The 20,647-nt window shown below is 44.2% G+C and overlaps 2 protein-coding genes across 7 annotated transcripts in view; one reads left to right on the forward strand and one right to left on the reverse strand.

Annotated features, from left to right (window-relative positions):
* The window catches only part of LOC134670912 (SWI/SNF-related matrix-associated actin-dependent regulator of chromatin subfamily E member 1-like), a 382,337-nt gene extending 365,299 nt beyond the window's left edge, over positions 1–17,038 (forward strand). For 4 of the 6 annotated variants that reach the window (XM_063528737.1, XM_063528738.1, XM_063528741.1 and 1 more), the window contains 4 exons: positions 481–655; positions 11,266–11,331; positions 13,765–13,887; positions 14,883–17,038. In XM_063528737.1, coding sequence (XP_063384807.1) covers positions 481–655; positions 11,266–11,331; positions 13,765–13,887; positions 14,883–14,917 — 399 coding nt within the window. In that variant the 3' untranslated portion in view covers positions 14,918–17,038. The remainder of the gene's footprint in view (positions 1–480; positions 656–11,265; positions 11,332–13,764; positions 13,888–14,882) is intronic. The other 2 variants (XM_063528740.1, XM_063528739.1) reach the window with 2 other exon arrangements.
* On the reverse strand, positions 16,871–19,094 carry LOC134670920 (RNA-binding protein 41-like). The gene is made up of 5 exons (XM_063528753.1): positions 18,924–19,094; positions 18,573–18,851; positions 17,818–18,391; positions 17,411–17,558; positions 16,871–17,008 (listed from the first exon to the last, which is right to left on the reverse strand). Exons 1-5 carry the CDS (start codon positions 18,926–18,928, stop codon positions 16,899–16,901), a joined length of 1,116 nt encoding a protein of 371 aa, XP_063384823.1. The 5' UTR covers positions 18,929–19,094; the 3' UTR covers positions 16,871–16,898.
* Positions 19,095–20,647: the final 1,553 nt, after the last annotated feature.

A 20,647-nucleotide genomic window follows, 5' to 3' on the forward strand; every position in this document is an offset into this window, starting at 1 on the left:
ATTGGACAGGTGGAATACCACCCTAAGGCGCCTGTTGATATCGACAGAGTATCCTGAAATCTTTATATTAAAAGAAAACCCATTTAGAAATCACTGTCTCGCATGGTTTTTTTTATACCATATCGGTGGCAAACAGGTACATGGCTCGCCTGATGGTAAGCGGTCACCGTAGTCTATGAACGCCTGCAACTCCAGAGATGTCACATGCGCGTTGCTAACTCTTTAAAACCTGTACAGTCAACGGTAAAAATATGGGTGTACAAATCATTTCAAAAATAACTCTTATGTCAGTGAATTAAGAATTATGGGACATATTTTTGAGTAAGTTGTCTACACCCATATTTTTACCGTTGACTGTACACTACACTACTTTTTTGAAGAACCCTATAATGCATGTAGCCTTTCAAGAAAATTTCGGTAGAAAACTTTTTCATTTTGACTAAGTGTACTAGTTTTGTATAACATAGCATTTTTTTTCAGCCTATGGATCAAGACCAGAACGTGATCAAACAAGAGAGCAACGGGCCCAACCCCCCCACGCAGGTGGACAAGGTGTCTACTACGGAAGTGAAACCCGACGGCGGCAATGTCACCACAGAGTTGAATAAGACCGAGCCTGATGTCAAGAAGGAGGAGAATGGACATGCCGAGGAAGGTATGTTGCATTTTTTTTTTGTATAGCCTATATTGTGTCCCACTGCTGGGCAAAGGCCTCCCCTGTCTTTCGTCTGGCATGTTGCATTATAAAAAAATAATTTGGCCAAGTCCGAGATAGCTCGAGGCATTTAGTGTTCCGTACGGCTACCATCAGTTTGGCATTGACATAAACGATATCGTGAATGTAATTTACTTCCTATAGGTATATCTCTTTCGCACTAATATATCAGTACGAGCGAGATGCATAGAAAGTAAATTACGTTCACGCCCACGGTAGCGTTTATGTCAATGCCAAACTGATGGTAGCCGTACCGCTCGCATCGTTACATTTTACAGAGGTTGTTTGCCTGTTTTTAGGATACCGTATTCAACTACACACACAGAACAATAGTACAAAGTGTCTAAGTGCGAAGGCCGAAGGCCGAGCTTTAGCAAAATGTCATCGCTTTAGCACAGAGCAATAGTACAAGTGTCTAAATGTGAAGGCCAAAGGCCGACCTCCGCGTAGCCCGAAGGCCCGAAGCGTCCAGGATGTCAGTGCTTTAACACAGAACAATAGTACAAGTGTCTAAATGCGAAAGCCGAAGGCCGAGCTCCGCGTAGGGCCGAAGGCCCGAAGCGTCCAGGATGTTAGTACTTAAACACAGAACAATAGTATAAGTATCTAAATGTACTATTGTACTGTATTGTACTGTACTATTGCTTTGTGTTTGAATACCGAAGTCGAGCATCTCGCGATTGCTTGATGTATTATAATAATTTAGAGTAAGGCCAAGCGCGCACCACGATTTTTTGTCCTGCGATAATTTTGTCGCAGAAATGCAACGTATGTGTTTATATGTTAGTGCGCGCATATGCGACAAAAAATCGCAGCTATTTTAAAATTGTGATTTGTCACATTTTTCCGCGATTGTTCGCGACGCGATTGTCGCAAAGTGAATTGCAGCATGCGGAGTTGTATGGCCCCGCGCGCACTATGATAATAAAATCGCACCCCGGCCGGACCTCAGTCGGCATTTCGCTCTCCAAACCCCAACATCTCGGCACCTGCATCTCCAATGGAGTCTCAAAATGAGACGCTAGATGTTGACCATTTAATTATGGAAATAGACGGGGATCACCTTTGTGTTATAAATGCTCAAAGTCATACAGCAATCGCATATTAAAGACACGTTTCATGACAAGCGACTGGTACGAAATCCCTATTGAGAATGAACAAATCGTCGACTTTTTCATCGCAGTGCGCGCAGTGAATTTTCTGCGATATATTACAGCGCGATTCTAAAATCGTGTCGCAAAAATTAATATCGTGGTGCGCGCTTGGCCTATAATACCTTAAATGTATACTCCTTCAATTTGAATTTAGAACTCATTATTATTTTTTATTTGATTTTGTTTCTAGTTCTATGCCATATATATAGACTTTAATATTATTTAGAACTGCTAAAAAACAAGATCGGATTACTTTAAATATTTCGTCAATTTTACCTTTGTTTCTAAAAACTGTGATATTTAACTGTCATATACTATTAATGTCTTCCAAAATTATTTTCTCGTAACAGGACTGAGGGGCTACCGCGAAAACCGAAATTCGCAATTTGCGGGGATCTTTCTCTTTTACTCCAATGAAGGCGTAATTAGAATGACAGAGAAAAATGCTCGCAATTTGTGAACTTCTATTTTCGCGGTTATAGCCCTGAATCTTGTTGCTCACCGATCCGTTCAAAAATATACATAAGTACTGAATATAATTAATAGATATTATAATTATACAATTAATACAGAAATGTAATGGTACTTAATGAAAAGGAATATTGTGATATTGTTTCGACGAATCAGATACTCTCAATAAAATCTATACATGAGGCCAAAGCTGTTCATAAATATTAAATAACTTTATTATCTCTATACGCCTTACTAACTCTATGTGTCCTATTGTGGAAAAACAAAACACAACGACAGTCAAGAACGGAATTCTTAATTTGAATTTTTCAAATTTTTGAGATGCCTAGTCCATTGGTTGGAAAGCCCGTTCGAAATTGAAACTTATTTGCAATATAATAAGGTCGTATTTTGTAGATCTCACTCATACTTATAGTAGGCTATTGAGATAAAATTAAATATCCCACAAAAATAAGCAAGCAGAATTAAACTTTCTGTCAAAGACATAAGTCATAAATTTCAATGCCAAAGTTTTAACTAAGGATGTTTCTCGCCTAATATGAATTGACCAGTGTAAGCATCAGTTAGCTAGCCCTAAGCAACCAAAGGTCAAGCTGCAGTTGAAAAACTAATAAAGATAAAGTTAAGCTGATAATTTTCCCGCCGTCTCCATGCTTCTTTAAGTTGGGTATTGACTGGTCAGCTGCCTGTTAGCTATAGTTTTCGCGAAAATCGCCAGGACAGAGGTGAAAATTTTTGTATGAAAACTTGCAACTTTAAATGCATTTTTTGACGAAACTATTGCAGTCTAAAATGAAGTCAAAATCAGTCCATCGACTCAATTTTTTGCAAGCTTTCTAATGGTACCCCACACGATTCTTACAAATGAAAAAAGTTTCAGCCTACCCCTCTCAACCCCCTAAATTTCCCCCTTTAATAAGAAATAAGCAGTTTTGACTTATTTACAATATGAGTGGTGGTAATTGCTATAACTGTTCCAAATTTTAGGTATCTATGTCAAACGGTCTCTGAGAAAAACGTATTTAACTGATTTGCAAGACCGAAGTGATCCCATAAGTGTTCCGTAAACAAAGTTTTGTACGGAACACTAAAAATCGTGATGTTCATATGTTTATTATAAGACTGTTTGTTTCTCAATAAAACAAAAAAAAGTGTAGTTTTTATAAAACATTATTACACTTTTCTTTGGAATTACATAATAATCATCACTTCAGATGTCGTTGTTCTACATATATTTAAAGAAACTCACAAAGTATTGAAATTAATCAAATAATCACTGAAAAATATTATATCTAATAAGATTTTTAATCAATAATCGCAGTAACGAACAGATCACCTCAAAAACATCTGACGTTACTATGTTTAGATTGTGTTTGAATCGTTTTCCCTCACGGGACAGGCTTATGCCTAGTGTGGGGGTCAGTATAAACTGTAAATGTTCTCATGTTTTTTTGGATATAAACTATTTGTATTGTTGGAATGACACTTAGACGTCACGTTTGTTTACATGATAAGACACGTAAGAATGAACACATGAGTGTGGTGAGTTTGTAAAAATCGTGAGTTAAAAACGGTCGTGTTAATGAGTAGGGCAAAAAATTAGTAATGGACAAATGTGGTTATGAAAGCGTTTGCGTTACTCGTTGTGCAGGCGGCAAGGAGCCGGCGGCCGACGGGAAGGGCGAGCCCGCGCCGCCGCCGCACGTCACGTCGCCGCCGCACCACGGTAAGACCTGTCTGGCAATAAATGTCGCTGCAAGCCCCTATATAATAAATGATATGACGGTAATATTCACTGTCAACGGAAAAACTTTGTGGCTCAGTTAACCGATTCGTTGCATGTTCCATTGTTGAAAAATTTTGGCTGTGGCGCGGAACAATCATTTCATGACACGGCGGCCATGCCATGCTCCATAGAATATGATGACACTCCCCCCGTATCATACGCCACACGTAAAAACATTGATGACACGGCAGGCGTGTCATCAGCCCCGAATTGGTTAATAAAGTGACAGATTAATATAAAAATTTTACCTTCCAATAAAATTATTATTATGTTTCCTATCCACATCGGATATCTTCATTGAGAGAGTAACGCGATCGTTGACCAATGATGCCGCTAGCGTCTATGTAGTCGCTCCGCCCCACGCCGTGACGTAGTTCCGCTTCCACTTCCTGCGAACCGTTGCTCGCTTCCCGCCACTCGCCACCGCCATGTCATTGTTGAGGAGAAGTACCGTCGGCATAAAAGTAGCCTAGTAGCCTGCCAGGAAGGCATTACTCAGATATCCGATGTGGATAGGAAACATAATAATAATTTTATTGGAAGGTAAAATTTTTATATTATGTGTTCCGTACTCCACATCGGATATCTTCATTGAGACCTGTTTATTATCTCCTGGTGGCGAGTTAGCGGGCGCGCAAGCGATAGGGCTACACCTACTGTCATAGAACTCAGAGAACGAATAAATATGTATACACCATATTGCAACCCATGAAATCACAGTGACTCGTTATAATGTGAATTACAGGAAATTGAGAATTGAAATTGTAATCTCAGGTTCGAATCTGACGTTAAACTGGTTTAAGAGAATTCTCATTCGAAATCGCATCCGATCCGCAGAATCTCGGCGAGTCATGTTCCCAATTAACATAAGCGAAAATATCGCTAAGTGAATAGCTTTCCAGCCAATTTAGTTATTAAGTACATCGTGGATCAAAAGCAATCGTAGGCGAGGCCGGCTTGGATGAGACTGTGGCTGAAAGAAATAAGCGAAGTGTCCCCTAACATTTTGTGTAATTCTCGCAAGGTGACGTACCCAGACTACCTACTTATACTGGGTCTATACTTTATTCCGGAGCTTCTAAGAGTCCAGTCGGTAAGACACGTTATCTGGTTTAGAGACGAATTTCGGACACAAAATAATAGCGTTAAAGTTATCTATGTAATTGCCCGGGCTACAGTGTAGTAGAGTAAGGTCATTGACCCTGCTGCCTGATGCTAACAGCAAAAGTGCGGCAGCTATTCTATCGTACTTCTTCTAACGTACCTAACGTTGTAGGGCTATTTAAATTAGGGCAAGCAGATGTATCGCGTCCCAAGCTGGTGCTTTGGGAGGCGCTGGTCTCGCTATTAATGGCGTTGGAAGAAGGCATAGTGTCCGATAGTGGTTCATACACAGCACTTGTGAGAGGCTTATGAACGAGTATCGTTCTGAAAGCTAACATGGATAATAGAAATAGACGTCTGAGATAGCTCGCTACTTCACTGGATAGAGGTACCTGGCAGTTGATCTTATTTTTGATGCACCATAAAGACCGTTTCTACATTGTGGCCGTACATGCAGCCTAGACAAGGGGACGATCTAGGGGCTCCCGTTACTGTTTTCTATACAAACACAGTACCGGAATCGGGAATATCCGGTTCTTCCATATTAGTGAGACAGTGACAGTTGCGTTTCGTTCGCTACGTAGCGTTAGACCTTGGCATGTTATATGCATGCGCCAGTCACGCCAGTAGCGGACGTCACTCCTGATCCCGCCAGCTCGGTGTTGGAGCGTCCTATCTGACAGGAGCTACGCCTCATTCTTAAGGTCGTTGACTCGTAAGGGAGGGCGGTCTGACGTTGTGTTCACTAGGACCGCCAGTAAATTGCAAGCTTTCCACAGCTGCTTTAAGACTCCTTATCACGCCGTCGCAGTACACAGACTAGGCTGGGAGGTGGAGACATCCATGCCAAGTCTCACAGGCAGCTGTCAAAGGTCGTGGTAGCAGTTCAATGAGTCTGTTAAGAAATACCGTGGCACAGTGCGAGGGCTCTCGAAAGCGGAGGCCGGCCAACAAGGCGCCTGTCAGGTGAAGACAGTCTCGGCGGCTGCTGGGCGCAGCTGCCACTCGGGCGCGCAGTGACTTCTTGATAAACCGTTGCCCTCGGGGGTTGTACCGACCTGGCAAGTAGCAAGCAACCAGCGCGACCTGTAGACGATCTGCTGGCATCAGCAGTTTTTGCGACAGCCGTAGTAACGGAAGGGATGTAGTGTCGCCGTCGTTTTATGTATACTGTACCGGTGCGGTTGTATGTTTACACTTCTGTCGTCAGCGCTGCAGATGCGGCCCGTTAACGGTTACTCTTCGCTGAAAGGGCCTTACCTCGTACATTGTCTACCAATATTGGAGATTGTAACGGACTGCTTGCATAAGATGAGGAAGAAAGTGGTGCGAGGCTTTCGGCAGCTCCGTGTTGCTGGGGACTGCGAAGGCTTCACCTTCCTCCATGAACTAAAGTTTGCGAATTTGAGACTGAACAGAAGGCATTGAGTCTCATTTCTGCGAGAAACTCTGCAGCAATGCAGGCCTGTATGTCGCGAAAAAGAAAACTTTCAATCGGTGTGTTGTGCCGCGTGTCCCAGGTGATGTCTAGGAGCGTGATGGTCTAATTCGCTTTATCCGAAGAGACACCCTATATCGAGTTAGTATAGGGCATCGAGTTAGTAGCATGCTTTTAAGGAAATCGAACTGATGAAATCAAGTCTAAAATCGATTTTGGCGCTTTGCGTAACAAAACTGTTTCGATAAAGTCGAATACAGACAGATGGAAACTGCTGGAGTCCTCCTGGCCCCTTTCTCTTAGCACCGGAAACTCAAGCTTGTTCAGGCGCAGCGGGTTTATTTGTCCCATTTTGTTTATTATGGCTTTTCGCACGAGTTCGTCTTTGTAAGACGGAACTTAAGCTGGAGAGCGCGAGCAAGCAGAGATAATTATGTGAAGTCTGCAGACCTTTTCGATGCCTTTCACCTCGGTTTCGAGCGGTCGCACAGGGCCTTGTCGCTAGCTGTTCTCCGGTTGGACCACTCCATGGCCTCGAGAAGTCGTAGGAGCTTCGAAGCGACACAGCGAAGTCGATCAGCACCTTTATGAAGCCCGGGAACACGACGTATTTTCCTCTGAGTATCGACATATCTTACCGCTTTCAACTCCGGGCAGTCGAGCCGCGCTAGGACGGGGCTCTTTACGACCTTGTCTGCCGTCGCCGGAGGATTCTTTAACCGAAACCAAGAGCTTAGCGGTCTGTTCGTGCTGTACCATACCATACCTATACCTGCACCATAGCTATAGGCGCCTGCGTAACTCAATGGAACCATGTGGACAGGACAAAACTGATACTGTGGCGCCCAGCGAGCAAGGGACGACATCGTCGTAGTTGCAGCATCGGTGGACAGCATCGGCGTGATTGTGGCAACCGCCGCCGCTCGGGAGGCGCCGGTGCGTGAAGCTAGGGGCGCCATCGGTGCCTGAGGCCGGGCGGCTCATGGCGGCCGCCACTGGTTCGGGAAGCGCTGGTGCGTGAGGCGAGGACCCATAGTGGCGGCCCGCTCTAGAGGCGTTGTCGCGTGAGGCGGGCGGCTCCATCGTGGCGGCCGCCGCCACCGGCTCGGGAGGCGCCAGTGCGTGCGGCGAGAGGCGCCATCGTGGCGGCCAGCTCGGGAGGCACCGGTGCATGAGGCGGTCGCCGTCTGGCTGGCTGGTCTGGGAGGCACTGCTGTGAGGCGAGAGGCGCCATCGTGGCGGCCAGCTCGAGAGGCGCCAGTGCGCAGGTGGTGGTGCCATCGTGGCGGGCGGCATCATCGTGGCGGGCAGCGCCATTGTGGCAGCCGCCGCCGCCGCGTCGATGCGTAATGCGAGAGGCGCCATCGTGGCGGCCAGCTCGGGGGGCAGGCGGTGTCATCGAGCGGGCGGCGCCATCATGGCGGCCACCGTCGCCAGGCTCAGGTGCGAGAGGCGCCGTCGTGGCGGCCAGCTCGACAGGCGCCGGTGCGCGTGACGGACGTTACCGGCACGGGAGGCGCCGATGGCTAGGCTCGTAGTTGCACGCATCATCACGGCGACGCTGTTGCCCTCGGCGGTGCCATCGTGGTGGCCACCACCGGCGCGTAGGTCACCAGCGACGTCATGACGGCCGGCAACCAACGCGGCGATCGTCGCTGTACTCGTAGCATTTCCACTGCTTACACGTAACTTACCTTCCTTCCGCTCGAGCAGTCGGGACGCAGAAGCGGTCCGCCTTCACCTTGGCGCGATCCACCCGCGATGCGCCCGCAGCTGCAGGAGCGGGCGTGTGACGTCTCGCAGAGCCACGCGGATCTCTCGGAGTCCCGCTGGACTGGAAGCGTCCGCACCGCAACTGCAGCAATAGGAGCGCGGAGTCCCGCGGACTGGAGGCGTCCGCACCGTGACTGCAACAACAGGAGCGGGCGTGTGACGTCTCTCGGAGTCCCGCGGACTGGAGGCGTCCTCACCGCGACTGCAGCAACAGGAGCGGGCGTGTGACGTCTCTCGGAGTCCCGCGGACTGGAGGCGTCCGCACCGCGACTGCAGCAACAGGAGCGGGCGTGTGACGTCTCTCGGAGTCCCGCGGACTGGAGGCGTCCGCACCGCGACTGCAGCAACAGGAGCGGGCGTGTGACGTCTCTCGGAGTCCCGCGGACTGGAGGCGTCCGCACCGCGACTGCAGCAACAGGAGCGGGCGTGTGACGTCTCTCGGAGTCCCGCGGACTGGAGGCGTCCGCACCGCGACTGCAGCAACAGGAGCGGGCGTGTGACGTCTCTCGGAGTCCCGCGGACTGGAGGCGTCCGCACCGCGACTGCAGCAACAGGAGCGGGCGTGTGACGTCTCTCGGAGTCCCGCGGACTGGAGGCGTCCGCACCGCGACTGCAGCAACAGGAGCGGGCGTGTGACGTCTCTCGGAGTCCCGCGGACTGGAGGCGTCCGCACCGCGACTGCAGCAACAGGAGCGGGCGTGTGACGTCTCTCGGAGTCCCGCGGACTGGAGGCGTCCGCACCGCGACTGCAGCAACAGGAGCGGGCGTGTGACGTCTCTCGGAGTCCCGCGGACTGGAGGCGTCCGCACCGCGACTGCAGCAACAGGAGCGGGCGTGTGACGTCTCTCGGAGTCCCGCGGACTGGAGGCGTCCGCACCGCGACTGCAGCAACAGGAGCGGGCGTGTGACGTCTCTCGGAGTCCCGCGGACTGGAGGCGTCCGCACCGCGACTGCAGCAACAGGAGCGGGCGTGTGACGTCTCTCGGAGTCCCGCGGACTGGAGGCGTCCGCACCGCGACTGCAGCAACAGGAGCGGGCGTGTGACGTCTCTCGGAGTCCCGCGGACTGGAGGAGGCGTCCACCGTGGCCCGCAGCGTCGCGGTGTCTCGGAGTCACCTTGGACGACAGCAGAAGACGCGGCGCGCGCGGGCGGGGGCGGGCGCCGGGGGACGGGGCGCCCCGGGCGCGCCGCAACTAACAACACGAGGTACTCCCAGGCTACTGCCTGAGAACCCTCCGCGAGTGACGAAGTAACTTCTGAACGCCAATAAAATTAGAATATCTTAAACTGGCTCACCGGATGGTTCGAGACAATCCAAACCTCCTTATCAGCGAAGCGCGGCACCCGACACCAGCGCGCGCAGGCCGTCCGCCTCCGCGCCGCCCGGGCGCCGCCCCCGCCTGCAGGCACGATGACCGCGCGTTCCCTCTCCGATGCGGAGCGACTTGTTACCGCTTGTTAACAAAAACCACTGACGCACTTCCTACTTCGATCTCGAAAATGCGAGTTAACGGTAACGATTTTAGCAGCATGGAATGTGAAAATTAATTTAGCAAGAAAAAAGTGGGTAGAATCGAAAAGCACCGTTCGATGACTTCGATCGCGAGACCGCCAAAAGACTAATAGTGGCGATCTCTGCCGTATCTCACTATTTAATCGACCGAGCTTTGGATCGGAAATGTTAAAGCACCATGCTGCAAAAATATACGCAAAAAAATATTTGCGGACCATCGGTCAAGACGGTCGACGAAACAATGACATGGCGGTGGCGAGTGGCGGGAAGCGAGCAACGGTTCGCAGGAAGTGGAAGCGGAACTACGTCACGGCGTGGGGCGGAGCGACTACATAGACGCTAGCGGCATCATTGGTCAACGATCGCGTTACTCTCTCAATGAAGATATCCGATGTGGAGTACGGAACACATAATAACCCAATATCACAAGTTCAGGTCTCGCCCGAGACGGTGAATTTCTCACTTTTCCTGTATTCCTAAGCAGCCTTAGGGGCTGTCCATAAATTACGTCACCCCCCCCCCCCCCCTATAATCATCCAAAAATCATGCTTCAAATGACCCCATTTCCTCCTACTTCATGCAACCGTCATCCGATGTCCAGACCCCCCCCCCCTAATTTGGAATGACGTAATTTATGAATAGCCCCTTAGCTCCGGAAGTATCTAAAAATAGTACATTATTGTCGAGGCTCGGAAGTAGCTACTTGCAGGCTGAGGATTCGTTTTAAACGGACGACCTTGGGAGTCCGTTTAATTGAATCCGAAGCCAGCAAGTAGCCTTCCAGCCGAGTCGTGCCGAGAGCATATAGTGCTTTTCTCAAAAATGGTGCAATAAATATAAATATCATAGAAATATTTTACAAAACCAACGTTCTTACGTATATATTTTCACAGAAAAAAGGCGTTGCCGCCTTTTTATTTTTTAAATAAAAAACATAGAAGTGTATTTTCTGCCGAAAATACACCAACCTATTTGAGACAGCTAAATAGTCGCGGTACTAATCATCTGTTTGGCTGTTTAATAGGCCTGTGCCTTCATTTGATATGATCATTTCAACTTTTAAAAAGTTTGGAACTCGACAAATAATGGAATTTGTATGCAACATTGCAGTCCCAAAATCGAGACTGCAATGCTTTTAACTTTTTAATTTTTGACTGACCATGAACTACGCGCTTCGCGACCTATTTTTTAGACGGCAAAGTCGACTTTGGCGTCCATTTTTGAGAAAATGTCTTTAACTGGTTAACCCTAGGTTAGTGGGATGCAAGTGACGCTTAATATAGCATATTCATACAACGTTTGTTTAGCAGCCATGATGATGGCGCCCACCGCCACCGCGCCGCCGCACGCGCCGCACGGCCCGCCGCCGCCCGGAGGTCAGTGTCCACACTAACGTAGCCACTCATGTGTCGTATGTAAACACTTCATAACACTACAGTCCGTTTTTTTTAGCATTAGAAAGAACTTCGCAGAAGTAAGCTTGTGGTTCCAAATCCGGCAGTTTTAGCGGTAATAATTTGAAGTAAATTGTATGTATTGACCATGCTACATTAGATAATTCAATAATTATTAACAATTAAAGAGCCTAATAAAAACTGCACGCTTGCTTCTGTGGAGTTCTTTCTAATGCTAAAAAAAACGAACTATAATTACAGTCCTCATTCTTGCGTATAAGCTTTGCGCCAATTTAAATAAGTAATGAAAAAAGTAACGGAATTGTTTTTTCCTCAATGAAGCCTAGTTTTTGAAAATTGTTCTATGAAAAAATAATCAATAATTGATAATGTTTACCAGCGTTTTTCAACATTCTTCTTCTTCTCGTGTCGATGGTTTCGTTCATATTAAGCGGGACCAGAAGGTAGCGACGCTTAATGCCCTGTCTGTTGCGTCCCGTAGATCTTGCACGGAACATGTGTGCGGGTTCGCTGGGCAGGACAGCATGTGTATCATTGTTTGGGGAGCCGTGCCACACACGCATAGAGTATCCGAGCCATTCAGGCCGCCCCACCTTACTAGGTTCTCTTTGCTGCGGCCAACTTGGGAACGCAGCCTATTTAAGGCTTTCCAGATCGGCCATGGTTCTTTATGTCCAGCCGGGAGCGTTTCGGCAGGACGGACGTAGTCATCGGGAGGGGTGCGAGTACTTCGCCATTGTGCCAGCCGGTTTTCGGGTGGCGAAACACTGATAGCGGTAGTGCACCGCATGAAGCTTTTTCGGCTCTTTAGTCGCGACGGTGGAAGCTTGTGGCCGTGGAGAGGGTGTCTTGGGTCTTGTTCTTGTTTGAGTTTTTCAACAGCGCAGGCCACCTCCCTGCGGGTCTCCGGGGGCGCTATGCCCGCCAAGGGGTAGAGTTTGCTGAGTGGAGTGGGTTTCAGACAGCCGGTGATTATGCGACACGTGTCGTTGAGTGCTGAAGAAACTTGTCCTGCATGGGGGGAGCGGTGCCATACCGGGCATGCGTATTCACCCGCCGAATAGCAGAGTGCCAACATTAATTTGCTTTCATATTTCGAATGAGGACTGTTAGAAAGTTTATGAAGCTTTATAACACTTGCAATCATTGCCATTTACACTGAAACGAAAATAACTGAACACCTCGCTCGCTTTTAAATATGGTGCATAATAGAGGAGCTCAGCTATTTACGTACTAACTTGCAAAAATTCATAACGTTTGATGTACTATATTGAATAAAAAATAGAATTATTTTAAAATCTACAAATTCTGTACGCTTTCCAACTGAAACCTAAAGTAAAATTCCTGTAACAAGTAAAACTTCCTTAGTACACAATTCAATATAGTACTCAGTATTACTCATTGGCACATTTATTACTTTGGAATTACATGAACGGATTGCTACTAAATTCTAAAATTGCACTTATTAACCGACCAGCACAAATTAACTGAGGTGCTATGTTTGGTCGTGGTTTTGATTAAATTGAGAGAAAAAGAAATATTAATATAAATTCGATAAAAAAGAATTTTCAAAAAAGTCAATGCGATATGCAATGTTTCGCTAGCCTGCCACTTTAATCAAAATTACACAAAATTTGTGTTTTTTTTTCTAAATTAATACGCATATTCATGGCTAAGAATTTCTTCTCTCCGGGTGTAACTTTTCACTTAAACGGATGTTTCTATAATTTACCAACTGATTTATCTCAAAAAAGGTCCTAACTTATCGTCAATCTTAGTGTAATTTAGAACTAAAGTAAGGCCGTACGGAACGTACTTTCCGATTGAAAATAATAAGGACAGAGTTAAATATAGCAATCGCTCGCTACAACATTGTAACTCTTCACAATGCTAGATCAGATTGCCAACATTCTGACATCGTTGACCTTACTTTATTAATTGTGTAAGATGACAAAAACCTAAGACAATTTCGTGCCTAAAATCAGACAGCTAAACGAGATGGAGCTGTACGGCTCCGTACAATATACGGTAACTTTGGTTGTCCAAATTTCAACGTTTGACAATTAAGTGACCAGAAAACATGATGCAGTACAGCAGCATCTGTTTCGGTTGTCAAACCTGGTAGCGGGTTTTTATTTTAGACTTTACAGAGGTTACAATCAATAAGTCTTTGTTAGATACTAAATAGTAAATATCCTGTTCACGGCACCAAGTAACTAAGTACTTTAGATTTAATTCGATAACTTAAGATTGACCTTTAATGCATAGCACCTTTTTAAATTGGAAGTGGCGAACTAACAGCTGTATATAATCTAAACGCCGTAGTTAAGTTTTAAAGCAACGGAGCAGTTAGTCCGCCATTGCTATCATCATGTAACTAACCACTACGGGCAGCGGTGGGGTACGCGTACGCGCCGCGCTACTACCCGGGCTACCCGCAGTTCCCGGCCGGCTACCCGCCGCGGCCCTACCTGCCCGAACACTACCACCCGCACCACCCGCAGCCGGACTACCCGAGTGAGTCGCACATACCGAACACTACACAGAATGACTATTCAAAAGGATTGAAAGCCGATTCGACTGTATGTCTGTTTTGCTTCTAGCCGGACTGATTTTAACCTTAAAATCAATCTGTAGTCCGTTTTGTCCATTTCTTTTTGCAATCATTTGCGAACAGTTTACTTAATTTACTTGCAAACCACCACCACAGAATAAATAGTACTAGGTACAGAAGAATCACTCTCTAACAAAACGCGTCTGTTACGATCAGCACAGATATGGCCGCTAGGTGGCGACAGCGCCACGCGCGGCTTATGGCAAACCCCAAAATTGGGGTCGAACGGATGTACTTACTTTTAGCTACCTGTAGCAAAGCGACTCAACGACACTAAAATCTTTTTGAATAGTCTCTCCCTTATAAATCTTTGCGGATTAAGATCAAAAACTGTACACGAGTGTTTTACATATTTTTGAATCTTCCCTCTGCATACAGCCTGTACATAGCTGGAATATTGTATACTGTATACCCACTCGTCAAATCTACATGACATCAGCGTGACTGCACTAAACTAAGATAAGTATGTTTTTCCTGTAGTCCTAAGAGAGCAGAACGCTATGGTTAGCCGATAAAGGGCGAGACTTCCGAATTCTACGATTACCTAAATACGTAATTTCCGATTCAGAGGATCAAATAATTCGGACAGCCAACAATAGGTAACTAAACAAAATCGTTAAACTTCTAGACCTTACCCTACTACTGAACCTAGCAACAAGTAGCATTCAATTATTTTTTTTTTGCGGTAAGTAAAATGTAATCAAACCTTATAGGATTCTTCAATTTCCCATTAAAACTGATATCTGCTGAGTTGGAAGCAAAACAATCACTATTTTCACTAATCAATCGTACTAATATCCACTCTCATCCGCTTTCAAATGGTGTCTAACAATTTTCACACTTACCTATGGCTAAATTCTCTAAAATATCAATATATAATGTCGTCTCTCTCCCACAGCCGAGGAGCCGCCTGCGAAGAAAGAGGCCGAATGATTGTCACCCAAACGCGTCGTCAAGCGACGGCGCAAGTCCTCCTCGAAGGACGCCCAGTGAATAGACACGTAGTGCATTCAGTGGTTTTACTTGTAAGAACTAAAGTGCTACTCCAACCTCGAAAATGGGTCTTGAAAGAATTTTCACTATTTGCATTACTCTCGGGTGTATGGTTTTGTTCTTAAATAAAGCCAATATGACCTCGTGATTTTTCGAGCTACGGAGAGTAGTTTTCAACATAATTATACTATAGTTCGTTTTTTTTAGCATTAGAAAGAACTTGAAAGAAGGTAAGCGATCTTGGCATGTCTTTTAATTCAAAAACGCTTTTTAAAAATCAATAACTATTACTTAATGAAAGCAGAAGAACATAAATGATCGTATTAGATTCATAATTGTTACATATTTGCCGTAACTTATTTTTTAAATATGTTTTTCAATTAAAAGACACATCAAGATTGTTTACCTTATTTCTAATGCTAAAAAAATGAAGTAAACGTTCAGTATATTTTAAACATGCGTTTAGTGATTCTGCCTGTTTTATGGCGTTATCCATAAACGCGCTAAAAGCCTCGATTATCTAATAATAGTTTGTCTTAATCTCTCATTTTGACTTTTGAGGTTTGTAATGTTTATGATTAAGTATTTATAAGGTTTTGTACCTCGTGTAATATTTTGAGAAGGTTAACTATGTCAAACGTTAACTCATAATTTAGTGGTAGGTATATATTATATTGGCTACTAAAATGTGACCATTTCTATTTGTAACTATGGAACTTATAGGAATACTAATGTCGTTGACACCGTTGAATTAATGCGCTACTGATTCTAAGTTGTATTTTTTGTGTAAATTAAGTACCTACTTCATGAATATGTCTACATTTGGATTTTGTAAGATTAACTAGGCTATAATTTTATTATGGGTTATAAAAAGACGATTGTAGTGCTTAGAAATGTAATTCTTATATACAAAATATGATAATTTCTCTTCTTGATTTAGATTAATAAATAAAATTAAACTAGAAATTCACAGGATTTATTTCCCCCTGTGAAACCCTGGTTCAAACGTCAATACTTTAAAGTAAGTTAGACATTTTGTAAATTATCTATATACGATGTGTGATAAATAAATAATAGTAGCATATAAAAAGGTTTAAAGTTGTAAGTGGTTAAGGTTTAATTGTTATTTTTGTAGTACATGATCGTGCATAAGAAATCGCATGAATAAATTAAGTCTTGTAAAGTGTGTGAAACTTAGACCTAGGTATACGCTACTATTGTTAATAGATTCATCTACTTTTAAAATCACACTTTTTTATCTTTTGGCGTGCGTCGAGAAAAAGATCATCCGGTAAAAATTGCTCTTGAAATTGACATAGGCAAACAACCATCAGCCTCGCTAGCCCAAAAGCCACCTGGTGGAGAAATCTGGAGAAACAGTCGCTAAAAATACAAGAAACCTACTATGACGGAGCCAAATGGCGGAAGCATATTCAGAGGGCCGACCCCAAATGAAATGGGAAGAGGCACGGAGAAAGAAGACATTTTTATCTTTTGGCCAATTTTTAACATACTTATGTCAATTTTTACTGATTTATGCACATGCGCATCATAAGCGCATTGTAATATGCGTACTTGAATAAACTATTTTTTATCTTTATCATGTCTAAATCTAATGAATATTTTATGAATATTTCATAAACGGAATATGTAATGTTCCTGCCAAATATCATGAATATTGGATCAATAATACTATGATGTTGTCAAGAGTTCAAGTCCTTACCAACGTAGCAAGTGACAAGAGTGTGAAAGTGTCAGCTTTTCCACACTCGCTAGCTCGCTACCAAGTCTGTGGAGAAATTGGCTTTATATACGATTCTAATGAAATTTAAGTACATAACACGAAAGTGTACACCTAGCTAGTTTGACACCAACGCCCGGTCGATAAAAGAGTGTGGTTGTAAAAGTGTTTGTTGCCGGTTTATCTGTCGTCTATCCGGTTGCTGTTGCGGCCGAACTGCGCGATGACGGGCCGCCCGCTCAGGATGGTGCCATTCACTTCCTGCATCGCCTGTATCGCCACGTCCTCATCTGGATACAATAAATAGTTTGTAATAACAATGGGTTATTTTATTTCAATATCTACTCTACTATCTACCCCCTCCTCCTTAGTACTCCTAGGCTATTTTTCAATAAGATGAATTCTGGGATAAAAGTATCCTATGCCCATTTCTAAGTTATAAACCGAGTACAAAAATAAATATGATTGATATCCGTTTAGCTAATTTTGCGTGAAGGAAATAAATTGAATGAATGTTGGAACATTCATATTTCATATTATAATTATATTAGTAGAATTACGAACTCAATGACAATGTTTTCATACATGTTTGAGAAAATTAAATAAACATTCATGAGAATCATCAGTATTTGAATAACTATCGCGAATCAAAGCACACCAAAGCCAAAGACTACAAAATAAAATAAACTGACTTTGAAACGCCACAAACGCCTGTCCCCTCATCCGTCCGGTCATCAGTCGGATGTCCACGGGCCCGCCGTTGTCCAGCACAAACTGGTTGAACAAGAGAGACAGTTGCTCCTGCGTCACCGCCGGGGCGATATTCTTTAGGTAGAGTACCTGCAGATTTCGAATGTTCATAAAGTGACAAATATATAAATATAAAAGGATCTACTTGATATGGTAGTTTTACATAACACAGTAGGAAAAAATTGTTTCTACACTCAAAATACATTTCTAAACAATCCGTCTTTGTTAATTATAATATTTATAATGATAATAAGTTGTTTATACCAACTACTTATGATGAGAATTAAAGTTTTAGTAAATTTCTAGAGCAATGTTAGCTTTTAGATCTCCATTATAGTCATTTTCTCACCTTAGAAGGTATGCCTGGCTCGTAATCTTTAAACCTCTCAATCTTCTTAATATCATCAACACACATTTTAGTTCCCTCCAACAAATGTTCCTCTGCGGCATTGACCGGCACCACTATATCTACTGCCTGATATTCATCGGGCCGTTCCTCTTGCCGCACAGGCTCCAACCGCATAATCTTGTTATCTTTAATAGTATACATAGTCTGTTTCTTAGGTCCAATTATCTGATTGCTTTTTGAAGTCTCCGGTTTGAGTCCGTTTGGGACTTCTTTAACATCCCACAGGCTGCCCGGCTTCGGAGGCTTGGACACATTAGGTACAGTACCAACTTCTATACTTTGCGCAAGCACTCTTTCTTTCTTACGTTCTAGGCGCCGTAAGATTTTCCGCCGCTTAGTAATAGGAATTATGTTGTCATCTTTCAAGTGGCTAAATAGATTATCTTCTATATCTTTTAATTCATGCATAGGATGGCCTTCCTGGTAGAATTTTACTGGTTTCTTATGTATTCTTTGTAAAATATCTGTTCCCTGTTGTTTTGAGGTGCTTGGTTGGTTATCACATTGATCTGAACTGAAAACCAACAAAAATCTAATAAAGTAAGTAATTAATAAAAACTAAGTATATTCCATCAATGTATGGTTATAAAAAGCACTCCCGTACAATGCAGCCTAATTAGAACTAATTCTTTATATGTATATGTATAAATGGTTTAATTCTAATAAGCATCAAACTACAGTAAGTAAACACATACCTTCCTGCTTTATTCTGATAATCATTTATTTTCTTATGTATCACCTCTAATTGGCTATTCAAAACACCGGATTCTATCTTCTGCCGCTGATCTAGAAGGCCTGCTACATCGTCTTGATACAGTTTTATTTCCTCATTCGTTAAACCCACTTTCTTTAGCCATTCTAAATGATGCACTGTTTCTTCAGCCTTTTTGAACTCTTCCAACGTAGATACTCCATATTTTGTAAATGGTAAAACATCGGAGGTCTTTTCGAACTCTTTTGGTAACGGTTCGGAACTGAAATTAAAGTAAAATATTTACTTTTATGTTGATGTTTGGTTCTCTGTGAATAGCGATGACAACACTTACCACATCTTCCGCGATTCCTCCTGCTTCGTAGTATTAATCCGTCGGTAATCCCACACAGGAACTGATCATTACAAGGTTGAGCAATTCATTAACACTTTGTACATAATTCTTCAATATAGAATTTTATTTTTATTCTATTCCAATTCGATTTGAGGAGTCCGGTTAATACACGACCAAATAATGTACAGCCCAATAATAGGCGTCCACTTTTTTGGATGCGTATTATTGGGTTGTACACTACTGCCCTGTTCAAAGAGTGGCTTCGTATTATTGGCACGGACCGAGCTTGTACACCCTGATAACGCTCAACCCAATAATACACGACCCAATAACACGAATCCATTTAGTGGACGCCGAATATTGGTCGCATATTATTGGCCCGTACCGATAATGTTCGACCCGGGATTGCTCAACCCAAGAATGTACAGCCCAATAATTGGCGTCCACTTTTCGCTCCACACCACAGACTATAAATATTTGACACATAGAGTGATATTCTAGGGATGGGGCGACGATTTTTAAGTTTACGATTCAGTAATGTTGCCATGCGCAAAAAATAAGCAGATAATGGTAAGGTTAAGTAGCTAACATATTATCGCACCGCACCGCGATCTTGGTGCGTCGCGCCCATAAGTAAGAGCGAGAAAGAGATATATTTTTCTTCAGCCCGCTCCAGACTATGCGCGTGAATCGCGGGCGAAGCCGCGAACGCGAGTGTGGAGTCGATTTCGCTGTCTGCGAACATCGACGCCACACTTGCGTTCGCGGCTTCGCGCCGCAATTCGCGCACGAGTGTGGAGGGGGCTTTCCAGACGGAAACAATTGTTCGATCCATGAAATGTACACTTGGTCAAGCAGATCTGGTCAGTAGAAAAAGGCGGCAAATTTGAAAAATTTAGGCGCGTAGGGATCTCTTCCCATAGAAAATTTGAATTTCGCGCCTTTTTTTATTGATAAGATTTGCAAAACCAGCTATAATTAGAATAGAATGACAGAGAAAGGTGCCTGCAATTTGCACGCACCGCGACCCTTCGCACCGGTAAGTGAGGGCGAGAAAAAGATATCTGTTTCTCGCTCTCATTCATGAGTGCGACGCACCAGGGTCGCGGTGCGGTGCGATAGTGTGTTAGCTACTTTAAATGAGTATAGTTTTCCTGGTTCTTAGGCCCGTTCGCACGACAGCTTTTTCAACGCGCGTTAAAAAAAGCGTTTGAATGACACAAATGGATAACCATTTATGTATTCACACGACAACGGTGACGCTTTTATTCAGTGTTGTTGGATTTTAGACTTTAAGCTTTGGTCGTTAAGTCGAATTTAGAGTGCGACCAGATTCAAGCGCTTTTTTAACGCGCGTTGAAAAAGCTGTCGTGCGAATGGGGGCTTACTGACTGTCAAATTGGTTTGACCAGAGATACATATGTTTGACGAACTATAATTAAGTCTTCGTCACACAGGCGCGTTTTACGGGTGGCGCGCGAGCGGGGCGTGAGCGTTTTATATGTAAAGTAGCTATAGGTGGTCAAGCAAATCTTGTCAGTAAAAAAAGGCGTGAAATTAAAATTTTCTATGGGACGATATCCCTTCGCGCCTACATTTTTCCAATTTGCCGCCTTTTTCTACTAACAAAGAAAAGAGATATACGTTTCTCGCTCTCACTTATGGGTGCGACACTCCAAGGTCACGGTGCGGTGCGATAGTCTGTTAAGCCCCCCATTCACACT

This window comes from Cydia fagiglandana, chromosome 14, assembly GCF_963556715.1.
Source record: "Cydia fagiglandana chromosome 14, ilCydFagi1.1, whole genome shotgun sequence".
In the NCBI taxonomy this organism is placed as follows: Eukaryota; Metazoa; Arthropoda; class Insecta; order Lepidoptera; family Tortricidae; genus Cydia; species Cydia fagiglandana.

Bases quoted from the DNA above. Each gene is read 5' to 3' on its own strand.
- LOC134670920 (XM_063528753.1), bottom strand. The intron at 18,392-18,572 runs GTATGTGTTTAC...GTTGGTTTTCAG, and splicing joins TATCAGAATAAAGCAGGAAG to TTCAGATCAATGTGATAACC. The intron at 17,559-17,817 runs GTGAGAAAATGA...CGAAATCTGCAG, and splicing joins AGCCAGGCATACCTTCTAAG to GTACTCTACCTAAAGAATAT.